The sequence below is a fragment of the Glycine max genome, chromosome 15 (genome assembly GCF_000004515.6).
Source record: "Glycine max cultivar Williams 82 chromosome 15, Glycine_max_v4.0, whole genome shotgun sequence".
Taxonomy (NCBI): Eukaryota; Viridiplantae; Streptophyta; class Magnoliopsida; order Fabales; family Fabaceae; genus Glycine; species Glycine max.
In genome coordinates this window covers 5,947,439-5,970,840 of record NC_038251.2, presented here as the reverse complement: position 1 = coordinate 5,970,840, position 23,402 = coordinate 5,947,439, and the positions used below count along the sequence as shown (strand labels likewise).

The following is a 23,402-nucleotide window of genomic DNA, read 5'->3' as shown; positions in this document are numbered from 1 at the left end:
CAATGTGGTACCATATAAGTGAAAAACCACCTTGAGGCGCTTAGAAGTACATAACAAGGCACACCACACAATGGATATGTCAGGTCACTCTCACTAAGTAAAATCATAAGGTGACCAGTGAAGGTCACTCCGTTTTGTGAGAATGCTCTAACCATATGAGATTAACATAGGCTTAAAGGAGTACTTAAACCGAGTGTCTTTACCCCCAAGACTTAGACTCCGAAGAATCCGTTAGGGCCTCATCTTCCTGATTTAGGTTCAACCCCTAAAACATTTTTTTTACACACAGAAACTGCTTGTGAATTATACAATACTCATGACCTCACACTCATGTTTCAAACACATTTAACAAATTGTACTACAACTTAACATTGGTTCCTAACAAGGAAACCTACATATTTCCTTTAACACTGTGCATAAACATTTTTCTCAAGGTAAACACTGATCGGATTATTGTATAATTCATAGCTCACAACACAAGTATTTTCACATTAAGTGCTAATCACACACTTATTCACAACTAAATCTCATGTTCACAATTTCATGTGAATGTATGAATACATGAATTTTGATAATGCCAAAGAAGAATCAAGTCTGCTTCAAAGAATAAGCATTTGCTTCAAGATTAATTCAAGAATGCTTCAACAAATAAAACCTTGTTTCAAGATTCACTAAATATCAAGCTTTGCCTCAAAACAAAGGATTTCAAAGTCATGCAAGACTCTGGTAATCGATTACCAGGAAGTGTAATCGATTACCGGAAGGGAAGAATGAAAAAGAGCTGTTGAAAAGGGTTTTGAATTTGAATTTTGAACATGTAATCAATTATTATATGTTTGTAATCGATTACAAGCAATGAAACTTTGGAAATTCAAATTCAAAAGTTATAACCCTTCAAATTATAACTGTGTAATCGATTACACAAACATTGTAATCGATTATCAGTGGAGAGTTTTCAGAAAATCTGCCAACAATCACATCTTTTGATTGGATTTGTGAATGGCCATCAAAGGTCTATAAATAGGTAACTTGGGCACGAATTTTGAAGAGAGAGTTTTACTTGTTCAAAATGTTTTATCCTCTCAAAAGGAAATGAGAGAGATTCCAAGAGAATTTCATTGCCAAATGTTCTCTCAAAAGAAATTCTTGAGCAAACACTTGCAAATTCATTAAGAGTTTCTCCATGGACTTCAATTGTAATATCCTTCTCTTTAAGAGAGAATTCTTCTTTCTTTCTTCTCATTCAAAGAGATTGATTAAGGGGCTGAGGGTCTCTTAAGTTGTAAGGATTCCTGAACATAAGGGATGGGTTGTCCCTATGTGGTTCAGACTTTGTAAACGAATTTTTACAAAGGGAGTGAAAAATTTTAAGAGGGTTGCTTGAGTACTGGACGTAGGCACGAACTTTAAGAAAAACTTATAGAACATTATTAAATTCATTGTTGCTTCTTCTGCATTCTAAGCCTATCCCTCTTAAGTTATTGAGACCGCTGGTCCAACATTTCACATCTCATAATGTCACAATCCATCATTACATGTTTACGTGTATCTCACAAATTAACACATATTCAACTTTGCACTTATACTCAATCTCAATAACAATATTATAATTTCAAAGTAACATGTTATCCCACAATTCATCACATATTTAATTTATCACTTATACACAATTTCAATCATAATTTCATGATCCCAATATAATTATTTATCACGTTAATCCTATAAAAAAACACAAAAAATTATACAAAAATGCTTTTCAATCCACGGGGAGTAAAAACCCTCAAACAATTTCACATAATCATAGAGGAAGAATTTTAATACAATAAACATCCCAAAATAAACCTCAATTTGATCCTCTAAGGATTCCTACACATGTTCATTCTAACTCCAATTGTGATAAACTCATCACTTACCTCTAACTAGGCTCACGTGTGTTCCGACATCGATAGCGGAATCTCTAATGGTTCTCTGACATTCCTCAAGCTTTTTCTTTAGTTATTCTAATAAGGTTTCCAAATGTTAGAGAGAAGAAGAAGAGATTGAAGCCTTCATTCCACTGTCTGCGTGCAATGAGTATTTATCCCTCCCCAAACATTAGTTTGTAAATCCCAATGGTAAAAATATGAGAAAATGAATTGCAAACTTGGTGTCCAAATTTCACAATGATCCAACGGTTAACGAGTCCGGGATCATAATTTTACTAGGACATGTTTTGGGTCTCTACGAGAAAAGAGAAGGTTACGATACGAAGGGAATTTCTATCACCTCCGACATTTTTTGCAATTTCTAACGGTGGGAATTGTTCAGAAACAAGTTATAAATCTGGTGCTCAAATTTCACGACGATCCAACAGTTAATAAGTCTGAAATCATCAATTTACTGAAATAGGTTTGAGTGTATGCGAGAAAAAGAAAGAGTTTTGGGAGGAGGAGAAGAAAAAATGGAATTAAGAGAAAAAGAAAGTGCAGAGACTATCATCAGTCTAACAACTGACCTAACATGTCTCTATTTATAACTAGGTACTCTTAGTCTATTATTTAGGTTATTTTTTTTTTATTTTATAAAAAAAATATTTTATTTCTTATTAAATAAATAAATAAAATATTTATTTTTTTTCTTCAAACTATTATTTTAATTAATAATATTATTTATTCTTATTTATTTAATTATAAAAAACTCAACATTTTTTTTAAACTACATTTATTTTTAAATAAATTATTTTTAATTTATTTACGAAAAATAAAATGTTACATGCAAAATAATATTAGCTGTGTTGTTGAAGGTCGGGCACCATAACGGAACTAAACCCTTTATTTTTTGCTTTCTCCATGGGATAAAAAACACCTTATCTTGTGCCATGGAAGAAACAAGGTGGGAACAGAGGCTGCAAGCTTTAACCCACATCGCCACCCAAATCCCCTGCTACCTCAACTGGGACTACCCTCCATTCCTCTGCCACAACAACCCTCAGCTCCTCAAACCGAAGGGCTTATGTTAGGAAGAGAATGGCTAGGAAACCTCGCAGAAATGTTAACCCTTTTTTACCAGTTCTAATACCCAATCTTTTGTTGTTGTCCTTTATGATTTGGAACCCGCTTAACTCTCAAGATTGACACACGCACCCTTTCATCTTTTATTTCTTTCTGTCACATCTTTTTTTCTCTTGTCTTTCTTAATTATGTGTTGTTAGATTAGATCCTATGTAGGAACAAAACAAAATGTCTGACTAATAGTGTGAGCACATTTCACAAAAAAAAAACAAACTTGTAATAATTAATTAAGGTGATAAAGAGATAGACAAAGTTGTACAAATTATTTACAAGCAAATGACAACCAACACTTCATATTTGCCACAATGGAACAAATACAAGCTCCAAGTGAAACCTTTTTTTGCCGTCATCAAGCGCTGGGATTAAGACGGAAAAAGTCAAAGTCTGTGAAATGGATCCTGTTTCTCTTGGACTAATTCATCAATCATCTTCTCTTAATGGAACGTGTTTCACTTCATCAACTTCCACTCTTGTTTCTGTTTTTTATTTTCTTCTGGAAAGGCCATGAAAGTATTTTCTTGACCACATGTTGAAAATATAGCATCAGAACTTACTAATTTTTAGTTTATTGTTTTTTACACTTCAATTGAATTCTTATTTATTGACCATAACAAAATTCATTTTGTTAATTTTTACACTTTGATAGAATTATTAGTTGAAAATATACTGTTAGAACTTACTTTTTCTCTCTCATTATCCACCTCAATTAAAATACATTAAAAAAATGCTTTGAAATATATATCATCTTGTAAACAGATATTTCAAACAACTTTGCTCAATCAAACCAGTTTTCTTTCTTATTATGGTACAGGATTTAACGGTCTAACCATTTTACTTTTTTTAGAGGGGGGGGGGGGGGGGGGGGGGGGGGGGGGTCTTTAGACTAGTACAGTAACAGAACTTTAACACTTTTGCTTTATAAAATTAAAAATCCATGAATGATTGTAGGAGCCCTTCTTCTTCCACCCTTGTGGGGTAATCTAATAACCAAATAAAAAATAAATTTTGGGCAGAGGAAGGCACAGATCTCAGATCTGGACACAAATGCTACACGGAAACTTCTTTGTCATAAATTTCTCACTTTATTGTTCATTTCATTCCACTCTTTCTTTGCGTGCACCTGCTTATGATGGTTCTCCTAATTGCTTTCACCAATAAAAAAAAACCTCTGATTTGGATTTTATTTTCATATGTTGAAACTTCCACCTATTCAAGGCTTTTTTTTTTCTTGTTTGTGCTTAATGCAACCAATTCAGTTACATGTAGATCCCACCTCTTTCCCACTCCTTCATTACATTTACCTACATCAAGAAAATTTAGTAACATCAACATCCCTAATTATTTCATCTGGGTGGCCCCAAAGTAGTTGGCATGCATTACAAACAATTGCACCCTTAAAATGTACAAGAGCAGGTTAGTAAATAAAAAAACCTAACCAAAAATGAGATTTAAAAAAATAAGGCTAAATTCTACTCCACCCCACCTGACACCTGACAGTCACAAAGTGTCCTGCTACTCCTGTATCTTACCAACACCATGCACTTGGATTTGCATAATGATCTGAAGTAGTATAATGCAAAAGTGTGCTTATTTAGGTTAAGGAACCCATTTTGTTTTGTCACAGTTTGGAGTAGTACTAAGATCCTTGAAAGCAAATTTCACCCTTATTTCATCTATCTAAAGAGTCTTCATTCCTGATATTAAATTTAAGCAAAATCATTAATTTTAAGGGTTTTACTAACCATAATGACAATGTGAGGATTATTAATAATATTTTCTGGCCAGAACTATACTTACTTTTGATTCCTTAAGTAATCTTACCATTTGTCTAATTTTAAAGCGTAGTAGTCTGAAACATTGGCAAAGTTTGATTGATCAACTTAGATTTCAGCACCTATTGTACCACTAACTGATATGGAAAGAAAAAAAAAATTCAAATTTAATCTTTAAATGTACAAAAATATAAAATTTAATAACAAATCAATCTCTAAACTTTACAACTTAATGTCAAATTAATCTTAAAAAATATAATTTATTATCAAATTGATTTTTAAATATTATAACTTAGTGATAAAATGATTTCACAAAATTAATGATAAGATTAATTTGTTACATATTTTAACATTCAAGAACTAATTTATATTTTTTATCTTTTAAAGATAGATTTATTATCGCATTACACTTAACTATTATCCAATTTTTTCCAATAGTACTCATCAATTTTTTATCCATACATTAACTCTCCTTGATTGTTTAAAAAACATCAAAATACTTTTAATTGTTTGAAAATATTACACCATATAATCCTATAAAGAAGTTGATGTAAATGTTTAAAATTATTTTTTTAAAAACTTTCAAAACAACTTCATTTTTTTAAAAGAAATTATAACATATGATACTTTCAAATGAAAATTATTTTTTATTATTATCAAATTTATGCACATTATATTTTTTTATTCAATGGTACTAGGATATTATATTAATTTTTTTAAAAAATTATTAAAACTATTCCGCCCTAATTAAATGATTGATCCTTGACCAAATATCTTCATCTGTTCACTAACAGAACCGGTTCCGAGAACATTGCGCATAATTACTTGCCCAGGCATTCCCTTGTCTCATTCTTGTTTTCATTCTTTCCCTGTTGCCCCCTTATCTTCTTCCAAGCTTCAACTTTTTTAGAACATTTTCCTATCTCTCTTATATAAGTCTTTGATTAATTTTGCAACTGAGTTTGATTTTTGGACTAAACCGTAATCAATCACCGTATTTTAATTGGTGGGCATACAATGATCGATGGAGTTATGATATAAGATGTCTATACGTAATACGTCCAAAACGACTAAAATGTGAAAGCTAATTTTGGCATCTATTTAACGCTAATCAATAGGTCAGGTCTATATATATATATATATATATATATATATATATATATATATATATATATATATATATATCACATTAGGTTTAAGAAAAACTTATACATATCTTTCCTCGTGTTTAATAAAATTAAATATATTTTTTAAGCTTACACAAAATTCCTAAATATCATTTAAGATTGAAAGTAACAAATAATATACGATAACAATTTTGATTAAAAACATTAAAATATATTTTTCATCTTCATAAATATAAAATATTATAAACTATGAAAAATAGATTAAGTTTTTCTACGGCTATAAATTTTAAATATTTTTATATTTATAATATGAAAAATATATCTTAACTTTTTTTAATTAAAATTATTAATATACGTGACTTGTTATGTCAATGTTTAGATGATATTTAAGAAGTTTATGTAGATTTTAAAAATAGAAAAGATATATGTATAATTTTCTTAAATCTTAAAGGATATATATATATATATATATATATATATATATATATATATATATATATATATATATATATATATATATATTTATTTATTTATTTATATAAAAAGAAGATAAATATATATAATTTTCTTAAACTTAAAAAAAAACATGTGTAATTTATTCTTTATTTTATTTAAATAAGACTTGAATAGGAGGTCCTCAAAGAATAAATATTTACACGTAATAAGTTGAGTCTTTAAAAATGAGATATATTTCAGTTGGAAAAACATAAAATTATAACTACTAATATTTAAAACTATCAAAAGATTACATTTTAATAGTTTTATATATACTACGTTATATGTTTTGCATGTATCTTTTATAACAATTCGAACGATTGATTTTAGAACCAAAATCTTTATTCGAGTGGATAGAGTTTGATTGTATCATTTTAGCCATCCTTTTTTGACAATTGATAGCACCATTTTTGCTATACAAACAATTGATAGCACCATCAATACACTTTTTAGTGTGTTTATGGACCGCTCTAGATATGAATGCAAATCAAACAAAGAACCTTCTCGAGGCTGGAATCCAACGGTATGAAAACTACCACCTACGAATGCAATGGTTGCGTCATAATCTATGGTGCAACTACTAGCCCATAAAGTGTTAGCTTACAATAAAGGAAACATGAAAGACGCTAATTAAATGTTAAGCTCCCTTAGGACGAGGCTAAGAGAAAGCTGTGAATCTATCTAATTATTGACTAGACTTTTGCACTTGCTGCTTTCCATAACGATACAAGCAGAGTCCTCAGTCTCACAATATTACATAATATGATTAACAAAATGAATGGAGGAAGAAGGACCCATTTTACTTTGAGAACTGCTATCAACACATTATTCAACTCTCAACACCTCTTTTATATTGAAAATTATAAAACCATGTGTATGAATCATTAAATAAAAAATAAAAATTTCATAATCTTATAATTTTTAATAAATTTTAATTGATAAATAGTATATTTTTGAATTATCATTCTCCATCTTGTGTTTATTTATATTTCTCAATGAAAATTTGTCATTATTTTTAATAAAAATAACTTCTTACTAATATCACGTTGAGAAAAAAAAATCCTCCTATCAACAAATTACCACCTCAAAATACAACAAAATCATCTAGCAGTTACTTGATGACATCCTATATGGATGGAATCCAAATACATGGTTAATCAGCTAAAGTTTCTTTCAGAGGACCACAACCATCCAACTTCGTCCCATTTACACCTAATAAGTGGGAAAATTTTGAAAGGAGAAAAGAAAACCAAGGGTTTAAGAACCTCTATATAAAGATAGTTAGGCAATCACAGCTTCTCATCAGTATAGACCACCTTCCCCTCTCTTCTGTTACCAATGGCTCCCTCATCAAACTACATTTCTTTCCTTTTCCTCACTACGCTTTTGTTTGCTCTTCAAATCACTGCTAGAGACAGCCAGTTCTTCAGCAAAGTCACCCATTTCGACAAAGACAATGCCAAAGTGACAGAACTTCCCAACAAAGAAGCACCAGAAGTAAACAAGCCAGAGCAACAACCACCTTTCATTCCCGAGACTGAAAACAGCTATGGCCTATATGGTCATCATGATGAGTCTAACCAAGTCCCCTCCACCACCCCGACTTCTTACCACCCCTACAAGACCAAGTTTGAGAACTCCAACAACAAGTACTACAACAATGATGCCTATAACACAAGGTTCTCCGAAACCAGTTACAACAACAACAACAACAAGTATTACAACAAGGATTCTTATGAGGGTAACCAATATGAGTTAAGTGACACAAAGTACACAGAAGAAGGATACAACAACAAGTATCACAACTCCTATCAGAACAACTACAACAACGATGCTGCCAATGACAAATACTCCTACAACAACAACAACAACAACAAAAATTACAATGCTCACAATAACAGGTACAATACTTACAACAACAATGCTGTTAGCAGGTACAATGGTGAGAGGCAAGGAATGAGTGACACAAGGTTTTTGGAGGGTGGAAAGTACTTTTATGACGTTGGCGCGGAGAAGTACAATCCAACAAACTATGGTGACTCGTCTAGGGAAGTGAACACTAACAATTGGTACAACAACAGAGGTGTCAACTACAATGGATACCAGAACCAGGAGGAGTTTGAAGATGAGCATAAGAACTTTGAGCCATGAGCTTGGATCACTGGCAAAGTGAAGAATTCACCATACTTAATTTTGAGTATCCACTATGGGTGTTTAATGTTTTTATTGTGCTTTAGATTCAAGAAAACACAAAGTTAAAGGATATGTTAACTATGAAAGGCTTTTATTTTATTTTTTACTTAGTAGTACTTCTATTAAGTCTTGCTTCCGGATTGCAGTGTCGCTGTTATGATCTGGAAATACCATTGCGAGAGCATGAGTAATTTTTGCTTATAACATATTAATAAGTTGTATAATATTGTGAAGTAAGCTTGTATGTTTCTTGCTCTCATTTTTATTTCTTTTATGTTCCCCTTTTTTTTGGTAAGTTATACCTTTTTGGTTCGTTTGTTTCTTTGTCTTTCAAAGCAGCACAATACGAGGGTAGACTAGGCACACAGACAAAACAGCAATTACAAGATAATAGTTTCAAAAATCCCATTTTTCCTTACCTACTCTATCTACCCTGAAATTCAGATGGATACCATTTTTAATTTGAACATTGTATACTGAAGTTGAGTGGTATACACCCTTTCCGAGACCAACTGTTCAAGTGGGTTCATTCATTCATTCATTTCATTGAAGTATTTTCCCCTTTTTAACTTATCTGAATTGGGCAGTTCAGTTTTACCAGCAGCTGAATTTGCTAAAAATACAAATCCGGTCACTCGAAACTGTAATTTGGTGCATTACTATCTAGTTATATGCAAATAAGGTAGAACAAGCTAGATTTGAGCATCTTCATAGAGAGTACATAATATGTCCCACTAAATTGAGATAATCTTGTGGCTTACTTTTAGGAGGGCTGATGCAAATTACTTGTAGGTGGAAAATTTGTGAGAATAAATTTGTGCAACTACTATATTAATGTGGCAAGAAACAAATGTGAAAAGCTATGTCTACCTTGCGGATTAATTATTCACAACGGCTGTATTGCTTGGTATCTGTCTTTATCTGCTGCCTCATAAATTGTACTGTACTGAGCAACCATTTGACAAAATAATTTAGAAACTAAACTTTCCTTACAGAAGAGGATACATTAAAAGCACAAGTTATGAACTTATGACTTTGAAACAAATCAACTTATTTATTTTAAAAAATTGCTTGTTTGCATAAGTCCTAACTGTAGGCCTGATGCCAATGAATTCAAGAGGTCACCATTATTTTGAACTTAGAAGGGGGCAGCTATTGACTTTTTCACATAAGTCACACGTCTTCTTTATTTATTAAATAATCTTATACATACACAAATTAGTAATTTAAAAATCGTTTAATGTTAATTTAATATTTACATATAATTCATAATCATGTACGGTTATGTGATAAGACTACGTTATGTTTTCAATGTAACAGCGTTATAGTAGTATTCGTGTAGATTGTAGAATAATTAAGTTTATAAATTTGTTTTGATAAAATATACTTTTTATTACTAAAAATATCTCAAAATTTGATTTTAGTTTCTATTAAAAAACTTAATATGTATTTTACTTTGTATATTTGTTTTAAGTTAATTGATTTTAGTCTTGAATGAGTGACTGAAAACATGTGTTTCGGTTAAATTATATTAACTAAAACCATATTAAAAAATATAAAGAATAAAATTGATTTTTGAGATATTCTAAGAAATCAAATATCCATTTGACCCAAATTTTTTCCATAAAAAAAGCATGAAAATGCCCTAACACGATTGAAAATTAATTAATCAGAATAGAGAAGATCAAAAGTCTTGAGGTAGGCATCTTGTAATTAATTAATCAGAATAGAGCATGTTAATTGAATATAACCCAAATAACAAAATAACCATTTCAATTCAGATTAGAGAAGATCAAAAGAGAGAGTGGGGTGATGAAATAGAAAGTGTTAGGTTTCATATGAATTGACCGGTAACCTAAAACACCTAACTCCTCTTTAGTCAAAACCTGAGACACTAGTGAGTTACCAAAATGGCTGGAATGGTAAATTTATGAGTACGGAGACCCGTATCATAAAATAACATGATTTGGGTAGAGTAATCTGGAAATTCATCAATGGTACCATCGAATCACGTAGAGGAAAATTGTCACTCCCACCTACTTGTTCTCCCTGGCAAAATCAATTTTGCATATGGCCATATCAGTGTTCATTAACTTCTTGCGTATTACAGGAAAGAAGAAACAACCCAAAAAAAAAACTAGAAATCTTTATATATTAAAAAGTAGTCAATATTGTGTTTGTCCTAGAAGCAATTTTTTTTCCTGCCTAAATAAAGGGCATTTCAGATATTTTCACCTTTAGTTGACTCATTGTGTTCTACCAAATATGATTATCTCAAAACGTGTTCTATATTTACACGATTAAAAAACAAAATCCTAAGATTCTTTTAATATACATGTCTGAACATGTAACATATTTATACATGAGTCTATTTTATTTCTTAAACCAACCTTTTGTAGAACAATATTGCAAATCAGAACATATATTTACATAGAGGAATTTTTTTACCAGAACGTACAAATTAGAAGCAAAAGCATCTCCTCCAACATCATTAATTTTGATGATTTATTCAGCCTTATATAATGTCTCACACAGGAAACATTGAGACTCGACAACCAGACATTCCAACAAGGTGTACATATTAGAGGAAGAAGAGGAAGAAGACCTGCGATTTTATGTTATGGATTTTATTTTGTATCTACAGAATTGTTTCACTGTTTTTGTAATTTGTGTTATTTCATGTTTTGTTATGTTATACTTATTTTGTAACCTTTCATTCTCACCTATTTTATATATTTCATTTCATGATATGTTAAACTTATTTCGTACAACTATATTCACTTATCTTCTCTTGTGTTAACTTATTTAAATAAGCCAATTAACACTTTACTCGTATCAATAATGGTATTGATACACGTTAACAAGTGCTGATATTGGTAATTGGTGAAAGGAATGATTGATATATAGGTTTACCGGTGAAGGGGGTGTTTGAAATCCACAATATAAAATAGAAATAGGCTTTTTGTTGAGTATGGTGAATTCACATTCCTTAACTAAACGAAAACAATTTTAAGTTGTATATTGACCATTACAAAAATTGAGGGAGTGTGGCTCAAGTGATTGAATAAAGTGTATGAATTATTATAAATTTAATAGTATCTTTGTTCCTGTTTATAAGACGTTTTTTACTTTATTATTTGTCCTCTTCTAATTTTTTTGGTAAATTAATTATTTGTTTCCTATAATACCCTAATTAATTACACTCTCTCTTATTATGATTGAAGAATACAAGAAATCACGTTAATTAATTAAGTCAGAAGAAATTAAGTAAAGAGAAAAATAAAGGATAATCTTTAAAAAATAGTATAAAATATTGATATATTTAATATGATTAACTATTATTCTTGAAGAATGTAAATTATTTAAAAAAAATCTTATATATAAGGACAGAAGTAAGTTAGCAAAAAGGCGGGAGAGAATAGGAAAGCCCATGGTCCAGTTGAGACGACCTTGCCCATTGATCCTTTGACACCAATATGATGCACATATGACTGATTTAAACCATTGACCGGTATTACTACAATACTACTTACGTAGTTAGTCGTTGATTTTGATTTTAATGTGGGTATACTTTATATACATAATGTCAATTGCGTTAAGCACTTAAGCTACTTATTAAATGATTCAAAATATATGTTCACAATTTATTGAATTAAAACACATCAACATTTCTGTAAAAAAAAAAAAACATTGATATATATGTATAGAGAGAGAGAGAAAATTATAATTGTAAAATAAAATATACAACTAAAAGGAAGAGAGAGAGAAAATGAAGATAAATTTAAATTTGAAATGTAATAAATGATGTGATGAAAGAGAGATAGAAAAAAATATAACAATGTATAGATTGTTGTATGTAGGATGGATATTTTTATATAGACTATGAATCAGTTTGTTAATCCTCCATACTGAACGAATAATGAGCATCTTTTTTAAAAATTTATATAGTTATATTGAGTTTTTGAATTCACTCATTAATCTCATAGACCTAATGGACTTTATTCACATATTATCCCGTTTAATCAGTCTAAGTCCAATGTATAGATATTATTAATTTATTGTGTTAAGATTTTGATATTTTATTTAGGTTATTATTGTTATTTTGTTATGTTTTAAATATTAGTATATTTTAGAGCGTTAGATTTTAGCTTAAAGAATGTAGTTAATTTTTTTTAATTTTATACATTTTTCACTTTTTAAAAAATATTTTTTTTCAAATTAATATTTAGATTCACAGCTGAGTTCGTTTATCCACAGACTTTTACGAACCGGATATGAACCTTAAAAAAAAGTTTATTTATTTTATGAACCGGATATGAGCCTTGAGAAAAAAGTTTATTTATTTTACGAATCAGACTTATCCGGTATACTTAAAATACAAGCTTTGCAAGTTGGGTCTTAAATGATCTAGATTGATCCATATATTCAGCCCTAGTTGTAAGTATATCACTTGTAATCATTTATTAAATCTCAAATTCAAATTTATCTTCTTTTTCTCTATTAAAAGAATCTAAAATATATTTTTTTCCATAAAAAAGGTTGAAATTGCAAAATCTAATAAGCGTCTTAGCCTGTTGGACTACGGAACCAAGTCCAAAACGACATTTAAATAGTGGCCCAAATCTGCACTTAATTATAGTTTATGCTCTATACACAATATCTATTTATCTCCTTATGGCTTTTGTTTTCTTTATTATTTTTATTAAAATATATGATTAAGTTATTTTCCCGAGTAAACAATCACATTAGTCCTTTGAAAGTGGTGAACATTGTTAATTAACTCCTGAAACTAAGAAAATATTAAATAAGTTACTGGAACGTCAAATAAAACCTTATAATTAATTATTTATTGTTATTTTAGAATAAGTTGTCACGATCTACTTAAATAAATAAATAATATATTTTATTTGTGTAAAATATATTTCACAAAAAAATCAAATGATCATAAAGAAATACAATTATCCAAAACCAGCTTAGTTAGAGAAATTCGGAGGAGAAAAATATAAATAAGCAAATCATATATCATTAGCATAAACAAGTTTCATGGATATGATATTGAATCCATGACTAACAAATCATATAAATAAACAAGTAAGTCTCAAGGTTAAACTCTATTCATTGTTGAATTATATTTTTCGAAACCAATGTTGAACCACAGTCAATTGAGCGTGCCACTTTCTAAAATTAAAAACAAGTCAAAATTGAAAACATCAATACACAATAAAGAATGGGAAACTTTAAACATTACGACAAAGTGATAATCGATAAGGTTTTTTTTTTTTTACCAATTCAATAAGGTATTCTAGATTCTACAATAAGTAAGAGACTCATAATTATCTATTTTTATATATTATTTAAGCATAAACTAATTTAGTTGTTACATTGTTACTATGATTTATTAATTAGTCTATTCATTTTATTTTTAAGTAAAAGTTTTGAAATATTTATGTTTTAATATTTTTTTTGGATGTGCTTGTGTTTCACTACTTATGCAAACATTGTATAAACTTTTTATAATATAAATATTTTACATTCTGGCAAGTTTTACTTGATAGAAAAATATTAAAGCATTATAGAAAAACTTAATAATTAAATATTATTAAAATAAATGTGATAACTTGTGCATTAGGAATGATATAAAACTAGTTATTTTAAAATATAAAACTCTAATAGTGGACGATATTCGACATAAGAAACTCATAGCAACAGCATGCTCCTTTTTTATAGCTTAATTATTTTATTGAAATCGTGATGGTATCAGTCTCAGACAGGTGGAATGACCATTTTAAGTATCATTACAAAATTAAAGAATAAAAAAATGACTAAATTGAGAATTACTAAAAACATAAAGGATAAAAGAATATTTTAGTCATTTTTTATGTAGAGATTATAATTATCTATAATTTTTTTAAAAATGATATTAAATACAAGGATAAAAAATCAATCAGGTCTAATTGATAAAGAAGAATTCATATTTAAAAGTACATAAGTTTGATTTATGTTAGTGTGCGGAATTCAATTTATCTATTTTTTTATGTAAAAAACCAATTATTATTTTGACAAATTACCACAATTAATTTTTAAACATGATTTCGTATAAGAATTACAATGTAATTTTTTCAAGTAAAAACTAAAACAAAAAATAAGATTAAACGTAGAAATCAATTTTTAATTTAACATAAAATTTATAGAAATTTAAAATACAAATAACCAACAATAGAACACTATAGTGTCACATTCAGAAAAAAAAATAAAAAATCACTATAGTGTCGCACCAAACAGTATCCAAACTCCAGAGTAAACAACTTTCAATTACGTGTAACGTTGAACATAAATTTCACTTGCGTCTTGCAATAAGCAACCACCGATCATAACAGCGAAGTAATTTGTTCGTCGTTGTTGACCTGCTACTTAAGCGCTTTTTTACCAATCAATGGCGACAGAAAATGTTTAAAAAATCAATCACTTTTGCAAATTAAGCCAAACATCGCATAGATCAGATATATCTTCCCAACCGTTTTGATGTCTACTTCTCCACCAAACTCAAAATCTAAATGCCCCATAAAGGAATAACACCTCTTCACTTCTCTTGTATCACTTATCAATTACTACACTCCTTTTCTTTTTCTCAAGACCTAAGAAAGTTAAAATATGGCCCTAAATTAAAGGTTTATTCCAATTATATGTTGCTCTATTTGTTATTATTATTATCTCTCTTATTCTTTATCACTATGTTAACTCTTTGCTTTGATTTTACTTATCAAAATTTGAATTCTTACGATAAAAACTAAAGGGTTGTATTATAATATTATTCATTTAATACCTTTTGTAGGATTATTTTTTTTCTTGGTTTCTTTCTATCAGATAAATCCTCTTATGGTACATTTCTTTCTCTTCGTTGTGTGTTTTATTTTACTTATTGTACAAACAAATTATATGCATAAAGTTTCTCAAAAGAAAAAGGTCAGCTCAGGTAACGAAAGAATTAGACCAGTGATGTAAGGTTTCGCATTATTCACATGAGAGTGTGAACAATAGAATTTGTGTTCAATTTTTATCTTGTATAAAATTCTTTTGAGCTAGTAATAATCCCACACCCCGAGTCAGATTAATCTATGATGTAATGGGTTAAGAAACAGGCATGATATATCTGACTAAGAGGAAAAAAAAAGTTTAGCTCAAGTAATGCAGGTTCGGTGGGACCAGATTCTTAAATGTCTGATGATTAAGGAAGAATACTAGTTAGGAGACACGTAAATTCCCCATTGGTTTCCTCAAAACATTTTTCTTTTTACTTTGCTCTCAGTTTTCTCTCTGATCACCATTTTCCCATAAACTTCTCAGGGGAGGGCAGAGACACCATGCTTGCAGAGGTACTAATTCTGTGTTTTCCTTGTATTTTTTTGCACTATTAATAAGGTTTTCTCACATTGTGCCTTCTTGTTCCATTTTCTTCTGGCATTCAGCATCTCTTGTCCCCATCTACTACCTTTTCAGCATGTTTATCAGTTGTTTCACTGTTTTGTCAGTGAAGGATCAAGACATCTTTTAGGGTCTGTTTAATGCGAATTGATCCACAAATGTCAATATGTTTGGACTGTTAAGTGTTTCAACTGTAATGAAACTGAACCTTTGTTGTGCCTCTGGTTTTTCCCTCTGCGAATGCTTAGTCTATTTCCTGCAGTAGATAAGCATCTCTTGTTCTATCTTGTTAATTATTACTATTCTTGATTGTCAGATTTTATGAAATGTGAATTGAATTCCTGCTATTTTGTTAGTGTGTTGTTGGTTCTAGGATTTGACATGTTTTGTGAATAGTTTTATGAAAAGTAATGTTGCATGTCATCCAAGTATGCAAAGTTGGTATTTTCCGAATGGATTGATATGAAGAAAAGATAACCTGTCCACGAATGTGCATGACATTTGAATTTTCCAGATGGACTGACAAGTAAAGACCCTATTAGTGTCTTTGGTTAGCACCATAATGTTAATAGTTGTTGAATCGGTAGTCACATGAATTAACGTTTCATTAAAACCATCAAAGTTTATTGTCCAAACTTAATTGTTGGAATGTAACTTGAACTGATACACCAGTCCTAATTATATCAACATGTTCTCTTTTTAAATGTAGTACAGAAAACGGGGTAAAAAAATACCGGTGCCCTATCAGGATGTTAATAATTTTAGTTGCTAAGGAGTTATAGCCAGGAGAGAGGCTAATCAAATTGTTCATTTTGAGCATAACATGTCATAATTAGATGCTGTAGGCGCAGTTTCACCGAAATGTCTGTCTCAATGGAAAAATTATATATTAAGTCTGAGTGAGTTGCACATGAAGTGGGCCAAATCTAAAAGCAGGAGGGAACAAAACAAGAAACAGTTTAAGATGTACAACGGGAGTGAAAAATATATTTGAAAATATCTGAAAAATGAGCCCATATAGATCACTGAATCGTAATATTACATTTTTAAACATATGCTGAACACCAATCATTTGCTAATTTTTCCGACAGTTCAATCTCCATCACTTTTTTCCCAACCTTATATCCCTTATTAGTTCCGGAATATTTTTCTTTGACCATTTCAGAGTGGAAAATTAGCCTCAGTTAGGCATTATGCTGATAGAAAAACTAATGTAAGTATAAGAAACAAACTAAATTTGTTGTACCAATAATTATCCTTGTAAAGTTGTAAAAAACACTTGAAGCTTTAGTTGTGACTTGTGAGGATGCTTTAAATACGTATAGGAACAAGGATTAGAATGCGATAGAATTTACCGAGATGGAGCCTACACACGCAATTGATCAGAATGAGTTGTCTGAACCTTGGAATCTAAAGACACAAATATCTTGCCGACTTTACCCCTGTCTGTGATTCGTCTGATGGATATACTTCATTATTAGAAAAGCTTATGATGGACTTTAGGAAAATAATTTTAAGACTGCCCACTTCTGCTTTGCATTGCCATATCAACTAGATTCATATAGCGAAGAATAGATACTTCTACCACGAGGAGGATAGTAATAGAACTCCAACAATGTAAGAATGTGAGACAGTTTCTCTCACTTTACCCTTACTGAAAAGTGGCAGCAATGGTACCTTCCTTATTGCTCTACTTTTTTTGTTAGCTTTCTATCCATTGAATAAAAACATCACTATAATTTCTCCAATTCAGTACAGCTTCCTTTCCTCCTTATCTTTTCTTAGATCAATTGTCATTATTTTTTTTTTCTTTTCATTATTAGGAGAAACCTACGCCATCCTAATCATATTTATAAAGATGCTCTATTTGACATTTGTCAAGTTTTTGGTTGTACTTTCCCTACCCGTTTTGTTATTCCTTCAATTTAGAGAATGTGATAGTGATAACCATTATCTTTAGTGAGATCAGCTTGATTCATGTTCAGGAATTGAAATAATTCAGTATAATGAAATAACGAGCATAGCATAATACGTGTTATATTCTGATAATATCTATTGCATGTTTTTAAATGTTCCAAGAGAAGAGAGGACATATCATTTTATTCATCATAAATTTAAATTTTGACTTGTTCTTTTGAAAATTCTTGTAATGAAGGCATTGATGGTTTCTGTACATGCATATCTTTTTTTACTGAAATTATGTAACCTTTCATTTTATTCATCATTCTTGTAATTAGTGTTGCTAATTTCTCTGTCATATCTTCTCAGAATGATGACATGCCTATTGGTTGGCCATTTGGGCTTGGCTTCTTGAACATGAGACTTAGAGTTGGGGAATCCCTCCCAGCAGCTTCAGTGGCACCATACCAACTGCACGTGCCATCCACCAGTTTCTCTTCATTTTCATCCTCTAACCTTGATACTGAGGTGTTTTATTCGTATTCCTTTCTCACCGTTGGTTTCATATACGCTTTTACTCATTGTCATTGAATAAATATCACTTTGGAACATAAATAATGTCCAACTGTCCAAGGCAAGTGTGTACAAACGAACTAGTGACAACTTAATTTCTAGTACCTAAGACTTGAGAGTTGAGAGTTTCCCCGTTATTGATGGAAAGAAATCCTGTGACACCCACATGTAGCTGGCATTTATTTCCCCATTTTCCCAAAGATGAGAATAAGCTCTCTTGTCATCAATATCACTGAACAAATTTTTAGAATTTAAAGTAAATTCAAGGGTAATCTCAAAAACTAGGAAAAGATAATCATACAGGCCTAGTGTCATAATTTCCTGGAGCATTGAATTTCTTTCTTTTCTTTTTCCCAACAATACTACTTCCTATAATAATTGGATCTAAAGTCAAAACTAGTAATTACTCTTCTTGTGTTGCAACAAGCAGTCTACAGCATCGTTTTTCCAAGACAACAGTGTATCCCTTGCGCAGCTAATTGGAATTAGACCAGGTGACAGAGGGCGCCTGTATTATCCAAACTCATTGAGGTTTGAAGAAAGGAAGAAGAAATTAGCAAAGAGTTCCGGTTCTGATGGCTCTAAAGTACAAGGAATGGATACGTCTCGAGTCATTTGCATACCCTTGCTAAAGATTAGAAAGAGTAAGAAGAGTTCAAGGAACTAGAACATGATTGTACCATTGAGAGAACACGAATTAATGATTCTATTGTTGCCCCTTGTCAAAATTCACTTATGCTTTCGAGTTATTTCAACCAGTTTTTCTTACATGGCCCGTTTTAACTTTCCCCAAGCTTGTTCTGTCTTTGTTTTACTTCATAGTTCATACTATGGGAATATAATAAAAGAAGGTTACTTGTATTTTCTTACTAGAATCCAAGTTTAATTGCATTTTCTGTTTTACCTTTTGACTATAGTATTACATTTTACTATTTTCACTTGTGGTGCCACCATTTAAATTTGGGGTTAGTTGGAAAATAACACAAACCCAAGCAAACTATCCTTCTAAATTCTGGTGTCTTAAAAAGTTCAAACAAGGGCAGGACATGATAAAGTATGATTTGGAGTATTGCTAAAAGCGTATTCGTGGGGGATCCAAATTTGTAGGGCCTGGAATCTGACAGATACGGGTACGTATATATATATATATGATGAATATTAGTCATATCAGCACTGAAGTCAAAATATGGAAGCTGGATCCCATATGAGAAAGTACGTGCATGACCCACTCCACTTAGGTGTAGATACATTCACTACAATCTCAACGCACCAGTCGCTATTGCCCTTTCTACTTTCTATAACAATATCATTGGATTTTTCCGCTCGGATTTCACTTCTAAAGTGAAATGGTAAGAGTTAAATTAAAGTAGTACTCCATAATTTCAACTAATTTTGAAGTAATAATAGAGACATTTATATTTTTTTCACTTTATACATTTGACCATACTGAGGTATTTAAATATGTAAAACTGGGGATAATACATACTTTTTTAATTGACAGCAAATATAAGATTAATTTGGTGATAAAAGGGTGAGGAAAGAGAGAGATAAGTGGTGAAATTGAATCTTCCGTTAACAAAAACTTACCACTAACATTTGCCTATTGACAAATTTACTTTAATAATTTATTTATTTTTTTCTTCAAATAAACAGCAAATGATTATTTAAGCAGTGAAAGTCACAGAAGAAGCACTGGATGTAAATAGGCCCAAGGAAGTCCAATATAGCAGCAACCCAAAAAGAGAATCCAAACCCATAGCTCCTGAGCAAAATTAAAAACAAACAAAAAAAATTGTAAAAAAGAAAAAGCAAAACCTCAGTAAGGCAAAACCCCTTGGTACTGTTTCCTCATTCACGATGTCCGCCGCCAGGTGTTTGCTTCGCTCCGCCGCCTCCCGAGCAGCCGGTGCGGCCAATCTGGCTGCCGGAGCTAGACCGAGACCGGCACGATCTCCGTTTCGGCTCCCAAAGCAAACCTCAATCTCCAATCGCGTTTTTAGGTAACGCCGCTCCTCTACGCATTTTCTCAAACATTTTCAATTTGATTTTATTAAAACATTTTATTTATAGGTTACCGGTCGAAGCGAGTTTCTGCGTGGAATCGATGCTTCCTTATCACAGTGCTACTGCTTCCGCATTGCTGAATTCGATGCTCTCTGTGTCTCGCCACTCCTATGGTTGGACCCCTGAAGGTATTTCCTCCCTTTTCTCTTCCCTTCCATTTTATGAAATGAGACATGATTGATACAAGAGCTAAGTTTATGAAATGCATACATTGGATTCTGAAATGAATTGTTATTCTAACTTATCGAACCTACCTGATTGTCTGCAAACATGCTAAATATTTTACTAGTAATTGTGATTTCTTTTCTTTATCGATGGATGGGTTTTGTCTTGAATCTAATGGGTGAATGATTTTTTTTATGTCATTTTGATTTCTGTAATGGATTATACATTCTGAAAATTGAATTTTGCTAACCTATGAAAGTCTGGCATAGTACTTTCATTGCTAATCAAGGCGATAGTGCAATATTGGCTTCACTTCCTTGTCTGTTTTTTTTTTCTGTTGCACACAAATAGGGTGTAAACTTTTTTTTTACTAGATAAAAAATGTTTTCTTGTCTTTTTTCTATTTACCCTTTCTGGACGGGTAAGGAAGGTTTGTGTTAAAGTGTTGGGTTGGGTGCATATGGCCAGCTACTTTTGCTGTTCAAACATTTCAATTTTTTTTTTGGGGGGGGGGGATTTAGGTTCTCTCTCTTGCTCTCACAATGAAAGGATGTATATTTTTTCCTCTTTGTAGGGCAAGAGAAGACTAGATGAAGATCAAGCATCAAAGATGGTGTCACATGGATTTGTTTCTAATTTTGGGTTTTGAAGCTTTGAGAACTTGACCTCTGTAGATTAGGGGGAACATGGAATTTCTAAATTGATTGTATAATGAGATACTGAAAACCATACCTCATGAAAACTAGTGTGGGGCTATGGTGCAATTCAATGCTATTTCTAAGTAGTTCCCCAATTACATTAATTTATCTGCAACAACATCTCATAACAAAGAACTTTCACTTTGAGTTATCGAGCAATTCTCCTCTTTATCTCTTTTTCTTTTTCTTAAAAAGAAGTATTATGGATTGTCTTATTTAGTGCATCCCATTTTTTAAAATGCGTAGACCTCTATATTAATTAACATTCACTTAGAGATAATCACGTGAAGATCATACTGATTGATTGTATTCACTCAGATTGCAATGATGATGTATGATGAATGACAGAGGGTTCGAGCAACGTTTTATGTAGATGCGCTTGAAAAAAGGTGGCCAAGTAAATTTTTTCTTTTGGGATTTTCTTGAATTGTTAATGTACGCCGTAATGTCAAAACAAGTATTTGCGGAAAGTAAATAAATGACCCTAAATTGGCAACAATTAGTTTCTTTTTTAAAATTGCATTTTGATATTAATTTCTAGATACTATTTGTATTTATACTGTATGCATATCGATTTCTTACTCAAGCTTGTGGAATTTATGTATGATAATGGGAATGTGCATGCATGAAATTTAATGTCATCCATTAACCACACTTATGCAAACTATCACACTCATTAATAATACATATATTTTGAAATTAACCTCGACGCACAATGTCAGAGTTATTCTTATTTGGTTTACTGCAGTAGGAAAAACATTATTATGATGTTGCAGCGTCACTATGTCAAACTTAAGATTCAAATTGTTTGCAAAATGCCACTTAAGAATTGCAATTCTTGTTGACTTGGATACTGTTAATAATCTCAGGGGTGATGCTGAATGCCATAATTTCTGGTCTGTAAGCTCGTGATTTGGAATTTATTAAATTTAACACGTCTGTGTAAAATGGGCAATGTGTTGAGATCGCATACTTTTAAATATACTGCCACTACAAAGTTTTTTATACATTTAGACGTTGTTTGCAACTCTTTATTTTGACATGGCTGTTTTCTTGTTTAGGGTCGTGATCATTTGCTCTTTGGCTTTAGGCTTGAGGACTAGCCATGTAATGTTTCGTCGTCATTTCCATTTTGCTTTGCTTTCCCTTACCTCGATGGATTTATGTTTTGTATCTAAATAATTTGCATTTTAAAATTTACTACTGTGCATAAGTATGATTAATATTATGTTGACCTTTTGGTTCTGATTTTGTATGGTATTTGAATTTTCTCAAGTTATTGTCTTCTTGAATTCTAGATGGATGATTGCTGTTTGTGGGTGCGGTGCATCTGCGCATACTTTGCATGGATTTCAGTTTACTTTGTTAGGCCTGCTTAGAGATTTTTCTCCTTGGTTGAATATGAAACCTGAAAGACTTGTAAATTGAACGAGCATCCAGAGCTGGTACCATGCTTAGGTATGATGACTCTTTTAGAACATTATTGCAACATTTCCATTACTTGCGATATACAATGATTTACTTCACCCTGTTCATGGAAATGGTTTTACTCCAAGTGTTAGCAAACATTCCCAAATTTTAAATGTTACACGAGCATGTTTTAGACCAATGTCGGTAATACTCCAGCTAGCACAATGAATTAAAGCCGTCAGTCGATTACTTTGGATGGAGATTCAGATGAGGAACCATGTTGCAATTTTTCAGTAACTTGCATCAGAATGGGTTTTTTCTTTTGACTGAGTGGAATTATGATCGCGAACGAAATGCAACGCATCAGATTTTGCTAAATATACTTAAAAGAGCAAATAAGCAGTGAAATTAGAAACCATAAAGATGGCCTGGGGAGCCTTTACACGCCAATGTTTGTCTACCTTGCTATACCATCTTACGCAGAATCCTTTTGTCGCATACACCTTGTATAAAACTAGCAATGAACTAGTCCTT

At 31.2% G+C, this 23,402-nt stretch overlaps 3 protein-coding genes across 10 annotated transcripts; all 3 read left to right on the top strand.

Moving 5' to 3' along the window:
- The first annotated feature begins 7,685 nt into the window (after window positions 1-7,685).
- LOC100805659 (protein E6) lies at window positions 7,686-8,881 on the top strand. The gene has a single exon (XM_014768100.3). The coding sequence runs from the start codon at window positions 7,783-7,785 to the stop codon at window positions 8,593-8,595; it is 813 nt and encodes a 270-aa protein (XP_014623586.1). The 5' UTR covers window positions 7,686-7,782; the 3' UTR covers window positions 8,596-8,881.
- Window positions 8,882-15,228: 6,347 nt separating this feature from the next.
- On the top strand, window positions 15,229-19,439 carry LOC100807787 (uncharacterized). Of its 2 annotated transcripts, XM_003545958.5 has the most exons (4): window positions 15,229-15,305; window positions 15,982-16,010; window positions 18,328-18,486; window positions 18,962-19,439. In XM_003545958.5, the coding sequence occupies exons 2-4, from the start codon at window positions 15,999-16,001 to the stop codon at window positions 19,196-19,198; spliced, it is 408 nt and encodes a 135-aa protein (XP_003546006.1). In that variant the 5' UTR covers window positions 15,229-15,305; window positions 15,982-15,998; the 3' UTR covers window positions 19,199-19,439. The 2 variants fall into 2 exon arrangements, with proteins under 2 accessions (XP_003546006.1, XP_006597458.1); XM_006597395.4 differs by lacking the exons at window positions 15,229-15,305; window positions 15,982-16,010 and adding an exon at window positions 17,539-17,732.
- A 791-nt stretch (window positions 19,440-20,230) lies between these two features.
- Window positions 20,231-22,999, top strand: LOC100806196 (protein NUCLEAR FUSION DEFECTIVE 6, mitochondrial). 7 transcript variants are annotated; one of them, XR_418301.4, is made up of 5 exons: window positions 20,281-20,531; window positions 20,602-20,723; window positions 21,777-21,847; window positions 22,520-22,565; window positions 22,757-22,882. XR_418301.4 is itself a non-coding variant. In XM_026125888.2 (4 exons), exons 1-3 carry the CDS (start codon window positions 20,389-20,391, stop codon window positions 21,352-21,354), a joined length of 285 nt encoding a protein of 94 aa, XP_025981673.1. In that variant the 5' UTR covers window positions 20,279-20,388; the 3' UTR covers window positions 21,355-21,402; window positions 21,441-21,605. The 7 variants fall into 7 exon arrangements, 6 of the variants coding, with proteins under 6 accessions (XP_003546003.1, XP_025981673.1, XP_006597457.1 ...); XM_026125888.2 differs by lacking the exons at window positions 21,777-21,847; window positions 22,520-22,565; window positions 22,757-22,882 and adding exons at window positions 21,335-21,402; window positions 21,441-21,605 and having other exon boundaries at window positions 20,279-20,531; XM_006597394.4 differs by lacking the exon at window positions 21,777-21,847.
- Window positions 23,000-23,402: the final 403 nt, after the last annotated feature.

Bases quoted from the DNA above. Each gene is read 5' to 3' on its own strand.
- LOC100806196 (XM_041009929.1), top strand. From the start codon at position 20,389: ATGTCCGCCGCCAGGTGTTTGCTTCGCTCCGCCGCCTCCCGAGCAGCC. The intron at 20,532-20,601 runs GTAACGCCGCTC...TTTTATTTATAG, and splicing joins ATCTCCAATCGCGTTTTTAG to GTTACCGGTCGAAGCGAGTT. The intron at 20,724-21,776 runs GTATTTCCTCCC...GTATTCACTCAG, and splicing joins CTATGGTTGGACCCCTGAAG to ATTGCAATGATGATGTATGA.
- LOC100805659 (XM_014768100.3), top strand. From the start codon at position 7,783: ATGGCTCCCTCATCAAACTACATTTCTTTCCTTTTCCTCACTACGCTT.
- LOC100807787 (XM_003545958.5), top strand. The intron at 18,487-18,961 runs GTGTTTTATTCG...TGCAACAAGCAG, and splicing joins CCTCTAACCTTGATACTGAG to TCTACAGCATCGTTTTTCCA.